Source organism: Heliangelus exortis, chromosome Z, assembly GCF_036169615.1.
Source record: "Heliangelus exortis chromosome Z, bHelExo1.hap1, whole genome shotgun sequence".
Classification (NCBI taxonomy): Eukaryota; Metazoa; Chordata; class Aves; order Apodiformes; family Trochilidae; genus Heliangelus; species Heliangelus exortis.
Genome location: NC_092454.1, coordinates 54,668,725 through 54,681,643, shown reverse-complemented (window position 1 = coordinate 54,681,643; position 12,919 = coordinate 54,668,725). Strand labels below are relative to the sequence as shown.

General features: G+C 44.8%; 1 protein-coding gene across 2 annotated transcripts; it reads left to right on the top strand.

Moving 5' to 3' along the window:
* Positions 1–4,781: 4,781 nt before the first annotated feature.
* LOC139789895 (purpurin) lies at positions 4,782–11,757 on the top strand. Of its 2 annotated transcripts, XM_071731015.1 has the most exons (6): positions 4,782–4,875; positions 6,231–6,348; positions 7,771–7,907; positions 9,399–9,511; positions 10,565–10,777; positions 11,664–11,757. In XM_071731015.1, exons 2-6 carry the CDS (start codon positions 6,232–6,234, stop codon positions 11,672–11,674), a joined length of 591 nt encoding a protein of 196 aa, XP_071587116.1. In that variant the 5' UTR covers positions 4,782–4,875; position 6,231; the 3' UTR covers positions 11,675–11,757. The 2 variants fall into 2 exon arrangements, with proteins under 2 accessions (XP_071587116.1, XP_071587115.1); XM_071731014.1 differs by lacking the exon at positions 11,664–11,757 and having other exon boundaries at positions 10,565–10,791.
* Positions 11,758–12,919: the final 1,162 nt, after the last annotated feature.

Genomic DNA, 12,919 nt, shown 5'->3' with positions numbered 1-12,919 from the left:
ACATGGAACTGTAAATATCCCACTGGAGTAATGCAGAGCAGTGAGCTGTAGGAAGCCCTTACTGTCTGCAGTACTTAGCAGGGGACATGTGTTGCTGCTACATTTAGCTTTGCAACAAGCTAGAGGTTTATTCCTGCGTTTTTGGTGTTAAGCTGCTTTTGTTGCATGAACAGGAAAGGAGCCAGACTTAGATGACAACACACATCATTTCCACCTTCAGGGATATTCACATAACCTCTGTGCCTCTTGTTTCTTGAAGGCATCCTGGGAATAACACCAGGGATTAAATAAACTCCAGATCATTACTTCACTGCAAAATGTGGCAGGGGATATTGACTGCCTCAGGGAAACAACCCCCTTCCTGCTGCCTTACCCTGGGAAAAGAATAGGATCAGGCCAGGGAGATACCCTATGGCTGCCTTCAAGTGCCAAGTCTTTAGGCTCAGACAGCTGAACTCCTCTCATGTTGGCATATGCTACTCTTCCTGCCCACTCTGAAAAGTCAGGCTCTCCAGGTTTCCTATTTTGAGAGGGATGATCCCTGCCCTCCATGACTTGGAAAGTTGCATGAAAAGACAAATGTTGTACCTATAAATAAATATTGCAACTTAAATGAGTAAACCTGCCAGTGTCTGCAAACAGACCAGTTTAGTAGTAGTAAGTACTACTATGGTATATAGCTATGTCAGCAGTATGCCTAGAAGTAAATACTAGAAAACAACAACCAAAATGTTCATCACTTTGTTGGGTCAAAAAAGGTCAGCTCACTGATCAAGCAGCAACCATCATCCATACAGCTGTGCAGAAACCAGGCAGTGGCACAAAAACTCTTTGGCCAGCAGATACCTGTATGTTAAAATACCACTTCAGAAGAGATTTTAGCCAGCTCTGCAGGTACCTTGTGCTGCCAAGATGCTGAAGGGTTTAGGAGAGAGACTGTAACTTCGTTTTGCTGCCAAGCCCTTGACAATGGCTCTGAGAAGACCACAACCACCCCTACCCCCAGCTGGCTACATGTCACAGCAGAGGAGCTGAGGCTCCCCAGTTTCCCCATGCTTTGACCAGTCTCCTGGTTTTGCTTGCAAACTGGAAGAACATTTGTCTACCTGCACCTGAGATGTGCTGTGAGCAGGGAAGCACGTGCAGTGAGCCCTGCTCCACTAATTGCAAGTCAGTAAGTTTAGCAAGAATGACAATATCGCATTTCAAAATGGAAAGGTACCTTTCCATTTCAGTCATTTGAAGTTGCAGGTATTTGAATGGCACCTTGAAATTCATAAAGTAGTGCTTTTGGAGGCTTTTTTATCTGATAATGTAGCACAACCCAAGAACCTTAGCCTTGAACCCCAGGGGATCCAACTTCAAACTATTTCCTTTTCATCTGTAATGCGTCACTCTCTTTGCTGGGAAACATCAGCATTTCTGAGCAAAATTAATGGAAACTGAGAACCTCCTACGCAGCAGCCTTCATGTGGTGTGCCACTATGGGAAGGCTGTGTTTCTCCTGCCCCCCACCCTGGAGCGGGAGTGGAACAGACTGTCACTGCCCTCTCAGTCCTTGGCAGACCTGGGACTGGAACATGGGTCTTCCAGAAACACAGGCATCATGTGTGTGTGACACCCCAGAAGGAAGTCCTGTATCCCCAGCAGCATGAGTTAGATACAAAGCCAGAGCAGGAAATCCTCGAGAGATTTACAGGGCAATAACCATTATAATAGCCATCAAGGGTGACTCAAAAGGCTTCTGCCAGTATTTGTTTTTCGGCACCCTGGTAAACAGGCACATAACTTAATTGCCTGTTGGACAGCAGGAAACTTAATGCTCAATACAGGAGCTATTTAGGGATTTCATTCTGTGGCATTGGCTGCTGAGCTAGCACATGCTCCTAAATGTGATCCGACAGTGCAACTGCAGTAATTCCTGGAGCAGTTCACCCTGTGCTTATTCCAATAATAAGGAAAATGGAGGGGGGTGCCAGGGGTAGGAAATCCAAAACTGTTGCTTCTGTGTTTCATAGACTAGGGCAGAAGGTATAATTTATCATATAATTTTCATGTCTGTTTTACTGTAGGCCATTAAAACTACCAGTTACTCTTGTGCTGAGCCTAAAACACTAATGATATGTTTTATTTGATCAGATTAACCTCTTCTATTGAAAAACAGGCAGTTTTGATGAGCTGGTCTTGAATGGGCCCTTGGATATCTTTTCTGACAACCAGACCCTGCAGTGGACCAGTGGAACTATTCTTTTTATAAGATCCATTTCATGTTACATCAAATTTAAGACACCCAGAAATATCCTTCAAGGCTTTGGTGCCTTCTTTTTTTTTTTTTTTCTTATACCAAGAACAAACTATCATAATACTGTGAAAATTAAGATTAATTTGATTTTGTTTTCTTCTTGCTCTGAACAGCAAATAATGCAGTGACAGATGTTCTGGTTACCAACCAAAATCTTGTGTGGTGATTAGATATTATTAGCATGTCTCTAATCCCCTAGGGATTAAGTGGTCACCTAAGATTGGCTTCTAGTGTCACCTATGTCTCACATGGACATAAACTAATCTGTTTTGCTGGCAACAGATAAAGTGATAAGTGTTTCGAAGCCCTTCTAATTTGCAGAAACACTGCAGCTGGTTCTCTCTCAGAGCTCTGTGTCACGGTGGAAAAGCACACTTCTGCACTTTGATACAGTATCAGGGGAAATCCTTTGAAAATCAGGTGAGCATCTAGCCCTCAAAAAGCTGTTTAAGAAGTTACTTTTTCTGCAACCCTTTAAGCGGCCAAGAATTTTAAAGAAATTAAATGGTCTTTCTGTTGATTTTCCCTTCACGTCCAAACGAAATAAATGCTGCTGGTGAAGAAGAATCAAGTACAGGGAGCATGTGTCAGGGGAGCTGAAAGCAGGAAGCATCGTGTGTGCACAAAGCCATAGGTAAGGAGTAGTGCCTGAATTACAGAGCTGTGTATCTTCAGCTTTGGTGCTGCTGGCCTGCACCAGCCCTGTGTAATCAAGGACCTTGCTCATACCTGGACCATGCTACATATCGTGGGCAGACAGCTGTAGCTGAAGGATTACATCAGCAAATACCTATTTGGCATCTTTCTAGAAAATCAAGATAAGGGGTCCAGGACAAGATACATCCACATTTCCCTGGACACAAAGCAGGTGGTATCTCATTACAAGAGCTGGGCATGTGGCATCTCCCCACACTGTCTGGTCTTGGTGTCCCTGGATAAACCCAGTCAGAATTCCCAGAGAGAAAATGTCCATCACACTGACCAGTGCCAAAGTGCTCCACCTGCCCTTCATCAAGACACTCATAAAGAACCAGGAGCAGGGGGTGTGATGGCATGATGGCCCCACCATGACTGTGGAGGGCATGCAGGTTGCACCCAGCCCCTCTCAGTCATGGGGGGGCCATGCTGTGGCCTGGCTGGTCACTCCCATCCAGGGACAGCTGCTCTCACATTCCTGTCCCAGGTTCTAACAGACAATTCCCCTTTGAACTTGCCCAGGCTGCCTTTGAAGACATGTAGATAGTGTGAACAGGGTCCTTCTGCAAGACAAATGTATGTGAGGTATTGTTGCCTCCACCTGAAGTCCAAGTGGAAGATGCAAAGGCCATCCATACATAGCAAGGTTTCCTCTGGCAGCAAGGAAGAACTGTCCTTCCCACATAAGGGGCAACCTTAAACAAGTTGCCTGGAAGACAAAAGTTTACACCAACTACAGGCAAGGTTGCTGCTTTCAGGAATTCCTGGGCAAGCATCTGCAAGTGATCTCTGCAGCAAGTCTGACACATCCACATGGCTTTAGCCTTGCTCTGAATGTCCAGACTGTTGGATCAGAAGGTTCAGGACTCCCTGGACTTACTCTATAGGAACTGTAGAGTCATCCCTACAGGGTATGTCCAAAGCTCCCCAACACCCAGTAGCCCAGCAGGAGGAGTAATTAGAAGTGCTTGCAACTCTTCGGTGAACGTCTGAAATCTTCAGTCTCCCAAAGTGAGCCTGGGGAGAGAGTACTTGGGCAGCCTTTGCAGTTGAGGAAATCCTTTGGGCACTTGGGGAAATTGTAAGAATGGCAGGCACAGTTTGCTACCAAAAACACTTTCCTAGCCATTTCTGCATTCTAATCTTGTTGTGCTTTATTGCATTCCCATATAAACCTTTTAGGAAGATAATCTTAAAAAAAAAAGCTGTAATATTTATGTAATGGAAATGTGGACAACATGAGCTGGGAAGAATGTGTATGAAGGCATTTCAGTGTACAGGCAAACTGGGGAATATAAGATTTTGGTGTGAACATGAACGCAAAATCTTAATTTTTTTACTACCTCCCCCCTCCCAATAGATGACGCATAACATCTTTCTACTCTTGAAAGGATCATTTTAATTTGATGATGCAGATATTGGAAGACCAAATTATATATCTACCTCATGCAAGTTGCCAAATATGAACACGTGCCTGCGCTGATCAGTATGTTTAGTCCATGAGTTTCTCTGGTTAATGCTCTGTGCGTATTCTTCTAACACGTGTTCAAAGCAGAAAGACTTCAATGAGACAAAGGTGTGGTACAATCATATCAGCAGACTTAAAGCTGTCTGGGAAGCTTTTTCCATTATGTAAAGCAGTGTTTTTATTAGTATAGCAGTCAGACCCACCGGTGTGAGGATTACAGTTGGTTTTTACATAATGGATTATCCAAGATTAAGCGTTTTATTCAGGCACACGAGCAAAAATAACCAATTAGTCACTTTGCAGATTCTTATTTAAAGGCAGCTGGAGGGCAATTGACACAAAACTCTCCTGCAGCCCAAAGACTGAAGCAGAGTTCTCTCGGGGATCTCCAACACCTCTACCCTAACAGGTAGGTCTCTCTTCAGCAGATGCGTGTCAGATTAGAGTCTCTTGCATCAGGGAAGTGCAGCTTGCATGTTGGGAACAGAGTAGCTACGTGGGTGTTTGGAAGTTGTGAGTTGGTAGCTGAGCCTGGATGCTGGTTTCAAGTAACTGCATTGTGTCTTGGCATTAGAACAGGTATTCAAGGTCGAATACACTGCAAGAATGTATGTGCAAGTGCTCCTTCTACAAAGTGTGCCAAACAGATATGCTGGGATACAGATGAGCTGGGATACTTGAGACAAATAAAGCCATGGCCACTCTGTGGCTTCACTGCAATGGCAGAATGCATACAACTGGAAATTGTATGTCATCTTTGTAGAGGAAATGGCCTGAGGGCAGTCAATACCAAGATGAATTTTACCATTAGAATAACCAGGTAGGGAGAGTCTGCTTCAGTGATGAAAGCTTGTCATAAAAACCACAGCTTTGTTCTTGAAAGCTAAATGGGCATTCACCAATTAGAAACAACATCTTTACAATCTACATAGTTTTACCAGAGCTCATTAGAACACTATTCTTGTGGAAACAAATTTAAAAAAAAAAAAAAGAAAATCACATTTTTATCAGTTCCTACCAAACTTACCCAGAGTGTGTCTTTATCTATGATATAAAAATATCATGAGCCATAATACTGCTACTGAAAATCAAAATGCTCTGGCAAAGTAACTGCCATTGATGCTCAGTTTTAGCTGGATTTAGGCACCACAATGACCCAGTGGTTTCTCTGTGGAGGACTTGTGGAGTCTACGCAGCACAAAAGAAAGTAGTTTTAAAATGAGGGGAATATATCTGTTGGCACAGCAGTAGCTACTCACATACACAAAGGACAACAAAGATGATCAGAGGGCTGGAGCACCTCTCCTATGAAAACAGGCTGAGAGAGTAGGGGTTGTTCAGTCTGAAGAGAAGGCTCCAGGGAGACCTTACTGTGATCTTCCAGTACTTCCAGGGGCATACAGGAAAGCTGGAGAAGGACATTTTACAAGGGCCTGGAGTGATAGGGTAGGGGGGGACAGATTCAAAGTGAAAAAGGGGAGTTTTAGATTAGAAATTAGAAAGAAATTATTCATTATGAGGGTGGTGAGACCCTAGCACAGGTCGCTCAGAGGAGTTGTGGATGCCTTCTTCCTTGAAATATTTAAGGACAGGTTGGATGGGGCTTGGAGCAACCTGTTATGGTGTGAGATGTCCCTGGCCATGGCAGAGGGGATTGGAAGTAGGTGATCTTTAAGGTCCCTTCAAACCCAAACCATTCTATGATTCTATGATTCTGTAATCTACTGCATGAAATAAAACCCCACCTTTGCTTTTGTCTTGCAGAATGAAGTACGCACAATATTTTTTCCTGGCCTCAATCTTTTCCAATGTTGAATATAGCCTGGCTCAGTCCTGTGCAGTGGAGTCTTTCGCTGTGAAGGACAATTTTGATCCAAAAAGGGTAATTAAATTTACTTATATATATATATATATACACACATATACATAAAACAGTATATGTGAAGAAGCTTCTTATTTGAACTCTTTTTCCCAGGTTATGGGTTGTGTTTATCTGAAGAGGTTCTTCACCAAGAAGTTAGCTTCTTTTGTATGCTCTCTTAGACACTGTTGCTGTAGTTTGCTTTTCTCACTACTGTTTAGCCTTCTGAGCACTGAAGGTTGACCAACCTTGAAAGTCAAGGATCTTACTCAGATGTTTTCTCTTGTTAGCTCAAAGCTTGGTATAGATCTCAGTTTTGACTGATCCTGTGAATGAAACAATTTAGATCCCAAACAAAGAGGAAGCACAAACACATCCTCTGGGGGTCACTGCAAAATGAAAAAAATTGGGCACCCTGAACACAGACTTACTCTTGCTTAAAGACAACATTTATTTTATCTGCCGCTGAGGAGGAAATCAGGGCTAACTTGATGTTGGAAAGGTTGGTGTGCCGGTGCCTATTTTGACTGTCCTTGAGCAATCATCACTTCCAGTCACAGCTGAGGTGGGCCCAGCACTTCCTCTATACAAGACTGGCTTTGCTGGAAACAAACCCATGTCTGGGGACAGCTTTTGGAACAATCCAGTTTTAAAAAGCCTATTTTTTTCTCAGGCTTCTATATTTAGGAATTATAGACTCTGTTTAAGGCTTAAGCATATAGCTTGCCAAACAGATCTCATTAGCTTCACTGAAAAATGAAGTCTAACACAGCTAAGTTATGCTTTCTTCAATATTTCTACTGATGAAGTTAATTTCTGATGGCCTTCCTGTTTGTCAGGCACCTGGCTAGATCTTTATTTCATTTTAGTAGATAGTGCTTGTACAGTTTCAGGGACCCATTTTTTTCCTAGAAATTTTTTTCCTCTTGATCTCATTTCAGTTCCCCCTGCTGTTAGCTTCCCTAACACATCCTTTGCCCTTCATAGTCCACAGAGTCATTGCTTTCTGCTTATGGAGTAGACCCTTTTCACTATTTGAGGTCAACTGTGGCTCGGGGCAGCCAAAAGAGTATCTCCAGCCAGTGGCATCTCCTATGGAAAAGGAGGGGTCTAAAGAGGAACAAGGAAGAACCTTCCTGACTCCCACCTGTCATCTCAGGATGGGAGAAGCTTTCAGTGTGGAGTCAATGTGACATGAACCTCTTGTGTGATAAGGAGTGCTTGCACACAGCATTGCAGAACTGCTAGACTCACTCCTCCTGGCACAGAGGCAAGGGCTCATCAGATGGGACAGCAGGATCTGTGTGCTACATACCACACGAACTCACACCTTCTCTTTAGGCCAGGAAATGGGAAGCTTAAAGGGCACTATGTTCACAAAAGTGCTTTTGTGCTGATCTTGCCGTGCTTGTTAATAGGGAAGTTAACAGTTTTTCATGTTAGTATGCAGGGAAATGGTATGCCCTGGCCAAGAAGGATCCAGAAGGCCTTTTCCTTCAGGACAACATCTCTGCTGAATACACTGTGGAGGAAGATGGCACAATGACAGCATCTTCCAAAGGCCGTGTGAAACTTTTTGGGTGAGTTCTCTTGCCTCTTATCTCTAGCCACTGCCATGAGGTACCAGAGGAGGGGAACAAGGGTGGTGACTTATCCTGAACACACAACATGACTGGGTTTTCTTCATCAAGAAGGGAAGCTCAGTTAAGGTGATACATTAGAAGCCAGAAGTTAGACACAGTTTAGAGCCCGGGGTCATTTCTCAGCCTGGCTGTGGTCCAGCTCTACCACAAAACCACTGCATGAAGTCAATTATGAAGTCAATTATAAAGTCAAGTCTTGAACAGTGATGCAGTTAGGTAAACTAATTGCAACAAATAACGAGGAGCTAGCAAGGGTGGGACAGCTCTGATTTCACTGGGAGATTCAGGGGAAGGGGAGGAGTGTAAGGGAGAATTACTTTCACAGATGATATTTCAGCACAGTTCTGTGGACAACATGTGGTTAGCTCCTGGGTGTCTTTGCAATGCCTGAATAGACAGATGGGAGAGAAGCTTAAGTGTTTCATCTGTTGGTCATGTTTACTATAAAGATTTACAGTATGTAAATGGATTAAGTAGATTTCTGAGCACAGAAATCTGAGGCTTCCAGAAAGACAGAACTAGTTCTGCTGTGCATTACCTGCCAAAAACTGAGTGGCTATGAACCCTGTCTTAACAGTACAACACTCCAGGGTATTTTGGGATAGGGCAAATGAAGCTTTGCAGGCACACTATGAAGTGCAGGAAAGGCTCCTGAAAGGACTCTTTAGAAACCAAGTGGGTCTGAGGGCTGCTGGGAATTATTTTCTGCATGACAAGGTAAATGGGAAATGCAGCCCGTGCAAGGAAGGGAATGAAGGCTCTGCCACTGTTTCACAGATCAATGTAATGCTTGACAAACCGTGCTAAGGCACAGGTGGCATTCACATTGAACAGATGGCAGCCAGAGAAGGGCATTAGGAAAAATGGATTATGAAGATAGGCTGTTCAGGCACCTACAGGATTCCCATAGGCTGTGTGAAGGGCTCTGACTAGCTTGGACAGCAAAGTTGCTGTAATTATTTCCATACTTGTAATGGATATCCCTGTGCCAGCAGAGGTAGGAAGGGCTAGAGAGAGGTGAGACAACTTCCCACCTGCACCCTGGGACACAGCAAATTCACCTGAATGAGTCCAAATGCAGTTCAGCTCATGCCTAAAACTACTCGCAGGGATCAAAAAAATTACATCTATGATTTTACTTGGTGACTGGCTGCTTGTGCAGAAAAGCCTGCTGAGCTGAAGGAGGGTCAGGGCACTGCCCCAGCTGCAGAGGAGGGGACCAGAGAGCAGCAGTACACTGTTAGTGATGGGGAAGTGTCACAGCATTTAAGAAGCATCACTTAATGGCAAACAGTCTTAAGAAAGGCCGTGCCCATGCCTTAGAAAACTTTTCTGAACTTTAGACTGGTTCTTGCCTGAGTGTGGAACACCCATGTGAAGTTCATATGCTGCAGAGTTTTATTTTCAGTCTAATGGATCTCCTTGCAGGTTCTGGGTGATCTGTGCCGACATGGCTGCTCAGTACACTGTACCTGACCCAGCCACTCCAGCTAAAATGTACATGACCTACCAGGGCCTGGCCAGCTACCTCTCCAGTGGTGGTGAGTGATCTCCAGCCCCAGTGTTGTTTGATAGCTTTCAGCCACCCAGATTTGTGTATTTCAGCATACAAGAAGTAAGAACAGTTGGGCTAAGATCGCTCTGAGTGAAAACAAAGCATCCTTTCTGGGGTGACACTTTAGCCAAGCAAGAAAGTTCTTAATCTTCACAGAAGGGGCAGGATCTAGAGGCTCCCCAGAGACCCTCCCTAACATCATATGCATTAACAGGGAGGATGCCACTCAGCAGCTATGAGCCACACACATGGATTCTGTACAGCCAAATAGGGTCCTGAGCCTAGGGAAGTAATTCTTCCCAGACTCTGCTGGTGGTCATTACAAGGGCACTGAGGGTCAGCCCTCCTTGTACTTCTCATAGCAGATTCTGGACCCTCACCTGTGCTCCATCCACAAGGCACAGTTCTCCTCAGACAGACACAGCTGGACCCAACAGAATGAAGCTGTTACTGAAGTCTCCATTGCAAAAGCTACTTGTGCTGAACCTTAGTTACGCACCCTGCATACCCCAGACATTGTGCCCAAGTCTCCCCCATAGCTGTGGGGGAAGCTGGGCAGGATATGGCCTGATATTATCAGTAAGAAAGTAAGAAAGAAATTAATTTACGACTGGCAATTGAACTACGCCAACATGCACTTAGTTGTGTAAGGCTGGAAAGCAGGAGACTTCTTGTATGAGAAATGTAATCTGTATGGCTAAAATTTAATCTGTATGCCCTCTCCCTCCTGCTTATGCAACGCACATATGGCAGGGTTTTTTTGTCACTGAAGACCATGATAGTCCCAGTCCTCCTCAAACTTACAGCCTCAGAAATCTGAGGGGAAAATGCACTGGGCATCATGGGGAGCAACATGGTCTCAAGATGCCTGGTGTTTGTCCCAGTTCTTCTCTTTGTGGTGTGGAGATATGGTGGATGTTGGTGTCAGCTTTGGGAAGATAATCCCTCTCATGTGCTGAATTGAGGCATCACCCTGCAGCGTGACTCACTCACTCTGTTTATCCTGCTGTGTCAAACACACGTGTTTCTGATGTTCCAGGGGACAACTACTGGGTGATTGACACCGACTACGATAACTATGCCATTACCTATGCCTGCCGCAGTCTGAAGGAGGATGGCTCCTGTGATGATGGCTACTCCCTGATCTTCTCACGGAACCCCCGGGGCCTGCCCCCTGCCATTCAGCGCATTGTGCGCCAGAAGCAGGAAGAGATCTGCATGTCTGGCCAGTTCCAGCCTGTTCTTCAGTCAGGTACTTCAGGATAATTAGCAAACTCCCTCTCAAGGCTGCAATGGCAGCTTATAGTGTAGTGTAGGTGATCGCTGTAAATTTGCTGTAAATGTGTCAGAACTGTTAGCAACTTTTTAAAAAATGGTATATGTAGTCAGAAAATAGCTGCAGCAAAGAAAAGTCCCCACAGGGGAAAGAGAGCCTATTAAAAAGTAGTTCTGCTTGGCTTGGGCACTTGGATAAGAGCATCTTACCTTAGGTCACTGTGCTCCAGGAGAGAAGCTGCCTTCAGAAAGGACCCCCCTCCCTCTTCTTATCTCCACCACAGTCTGTGTCCTGGTTGGTGTGAGGAACAGAGATGAGGGGCTCTGGGCTGCAGTTCTAACTCTGCTGGCAGTGGCCATCAGCACTTGTGCCACACATGCAAACAGACGATGTCTGAAGCCCTTTTTGAGACTCATTTTCTGGAGGCATGGGAGCTGCTCTTCTAGATCATGTGCTGTCCATGAGATAGGCAGATAATTTTTTCAGAACTGTGCCAGATGCCCAAATTCCTCTGTGCTACCTGCTGAGTGCCCACCCCCTTAACACACATGCTGCCTTCTCTAGACATTGGCCCTTTACTAAACCAGGCCTCCATATTGCCCAGTCCAGCAGAGGGGTAGCTGGTCTGTGGGCTCATGCCTAGGTGCTCACAGAAGCTGAAGACTCATGGCTAGCTGGGACTAGCTATGGCCACTCAAGTGCTATGCGACCAGGCACACAACAATGCAAACAGCATTTTGCAGGCTCCACCATAATCTTCTGCTGTGATTCAGAAGTACCCTCGGGAGGTTGTAGCAACAGCTGTTAAAGCACTTTGCAAATTTACCCACAAGGACTAATGTTTATTTCTCTTTCTTTCCAGGGGCCTGCTAGAAGGACACTGCTGATCCTATCCTCAAGTACAGAAACCAGACCTCTTGGTCTTGAAGTTGCCACTCAGCTAATAAAAAAGAAAATTACAATACGGACTAGTGTGTTTTTTCTGAAAAACACATTAAAATATTCGGAGTCTGTGGTGTATTAAGGCACAGACCCAGATTTACAGACACCATCTAAATCTAAGTTTATTAACTCACAAGCCACACTTTATAACCAAACCCCCCCCCCCCAGGCCCTCTGAGCTCCCCTCCCAAATGTTCTCTTGTACTTTTCCACAGTTTCCTTGAAATTTTTCAGCTTTTTCTGTGGAGTCAATATTATTGTTTGTATCAGAGCAAAGGTACCTGCTTTCTTTAGCTCCTCTCCCATGGCTTGTTAGGAATTAAAAGATCCTTGCTTTTGCTCCAAGGTCTTTGCAGAGTCACCATTCTCATCTTCACCAATACCCACAGGGGTTTTGTAAACTCTGTGCAATATAGTATTGATATTTGAATTTTAAAGGGAATACCTAATGTGGCATTTGTCAATGAACCTTTTTAGAAAAAAAACATCTCTGGAACTGCTTTTTGTTATCTGCTGTCCTGCCAGGGAGCAGCAAGAGCAGGGCTGCTCACCAAGAGGTGAGATGGCAGCCAATGGTAGAACCTGCATAGGAAGGGGAATGCCCTTCCAGGGGATGCCAGCAGGGGTGGTGACAGGGACAGGTCCCCTAACAATGCTGATAGTCAGACAAATACAGGGTGACAGGGCAGGTCTGGGGTTCAGCTAGGAAGTCCAGCCAGCAAGCTATAGCAGCGAGGCAGGGGGCAGGGCAGAGGCATAGCTTAGAGGTGGCTCTGGCCAGGAACAGAACTGGTGAGCAGGTCAGAGGCAGAGCTGCCTGCAGGAAGGCTCCCAGGGGGGCAGGGACCCTGAGCTGGGCTGAAGAGGGTTTGTGCAGGTGAGGCTGCACAAAGCACTGATGTACACAGCATACCTTTTCCACCAATATTTCTATCTGGATTCTGAAGACAGGAATTCCTCCTGAACATCAGCTCTGAGATGAGAGTCATAGTGTGATCCTTGCTGCCTGGTAATATCTTATGTTTATTTATCATTAATCTTGATACTCAAGTCTGTACAGTATTTCTAATTAGCCCCTGAATCACAAATGTAATAGAATAAAAATGAAATTATATACCTTTCAATAGCATTGCTTTAAATGAACAGTTACTTGCATTTCTAATAGCATAGGCAGAA

Bases quoted from the DNA above. Each gene is read 5' to 3' on its own strand.
- LOC139789895 (XM_071731014.1), top strand. From the start codon at position 6,232: ATGAAGTACGCACAATATTTTTTCCTGGCCTCAATCTTTTCCAATGTT. The intron at 7,908-9,398 runs GTGAGTTCTCTT...ATCTCCTTGCAG, and splicing joins GGCCGTGTGAAACTTTTTGG to GTTCTGGGTGATCTGTGCCG. The intron at 9,512-10,564 runs GTGAGTGATCTC...CTGATGTTCCAG, and splicing joins CAGCTACCTCTCCAGTGGTG to GGGACAACTACTGGGTGATT.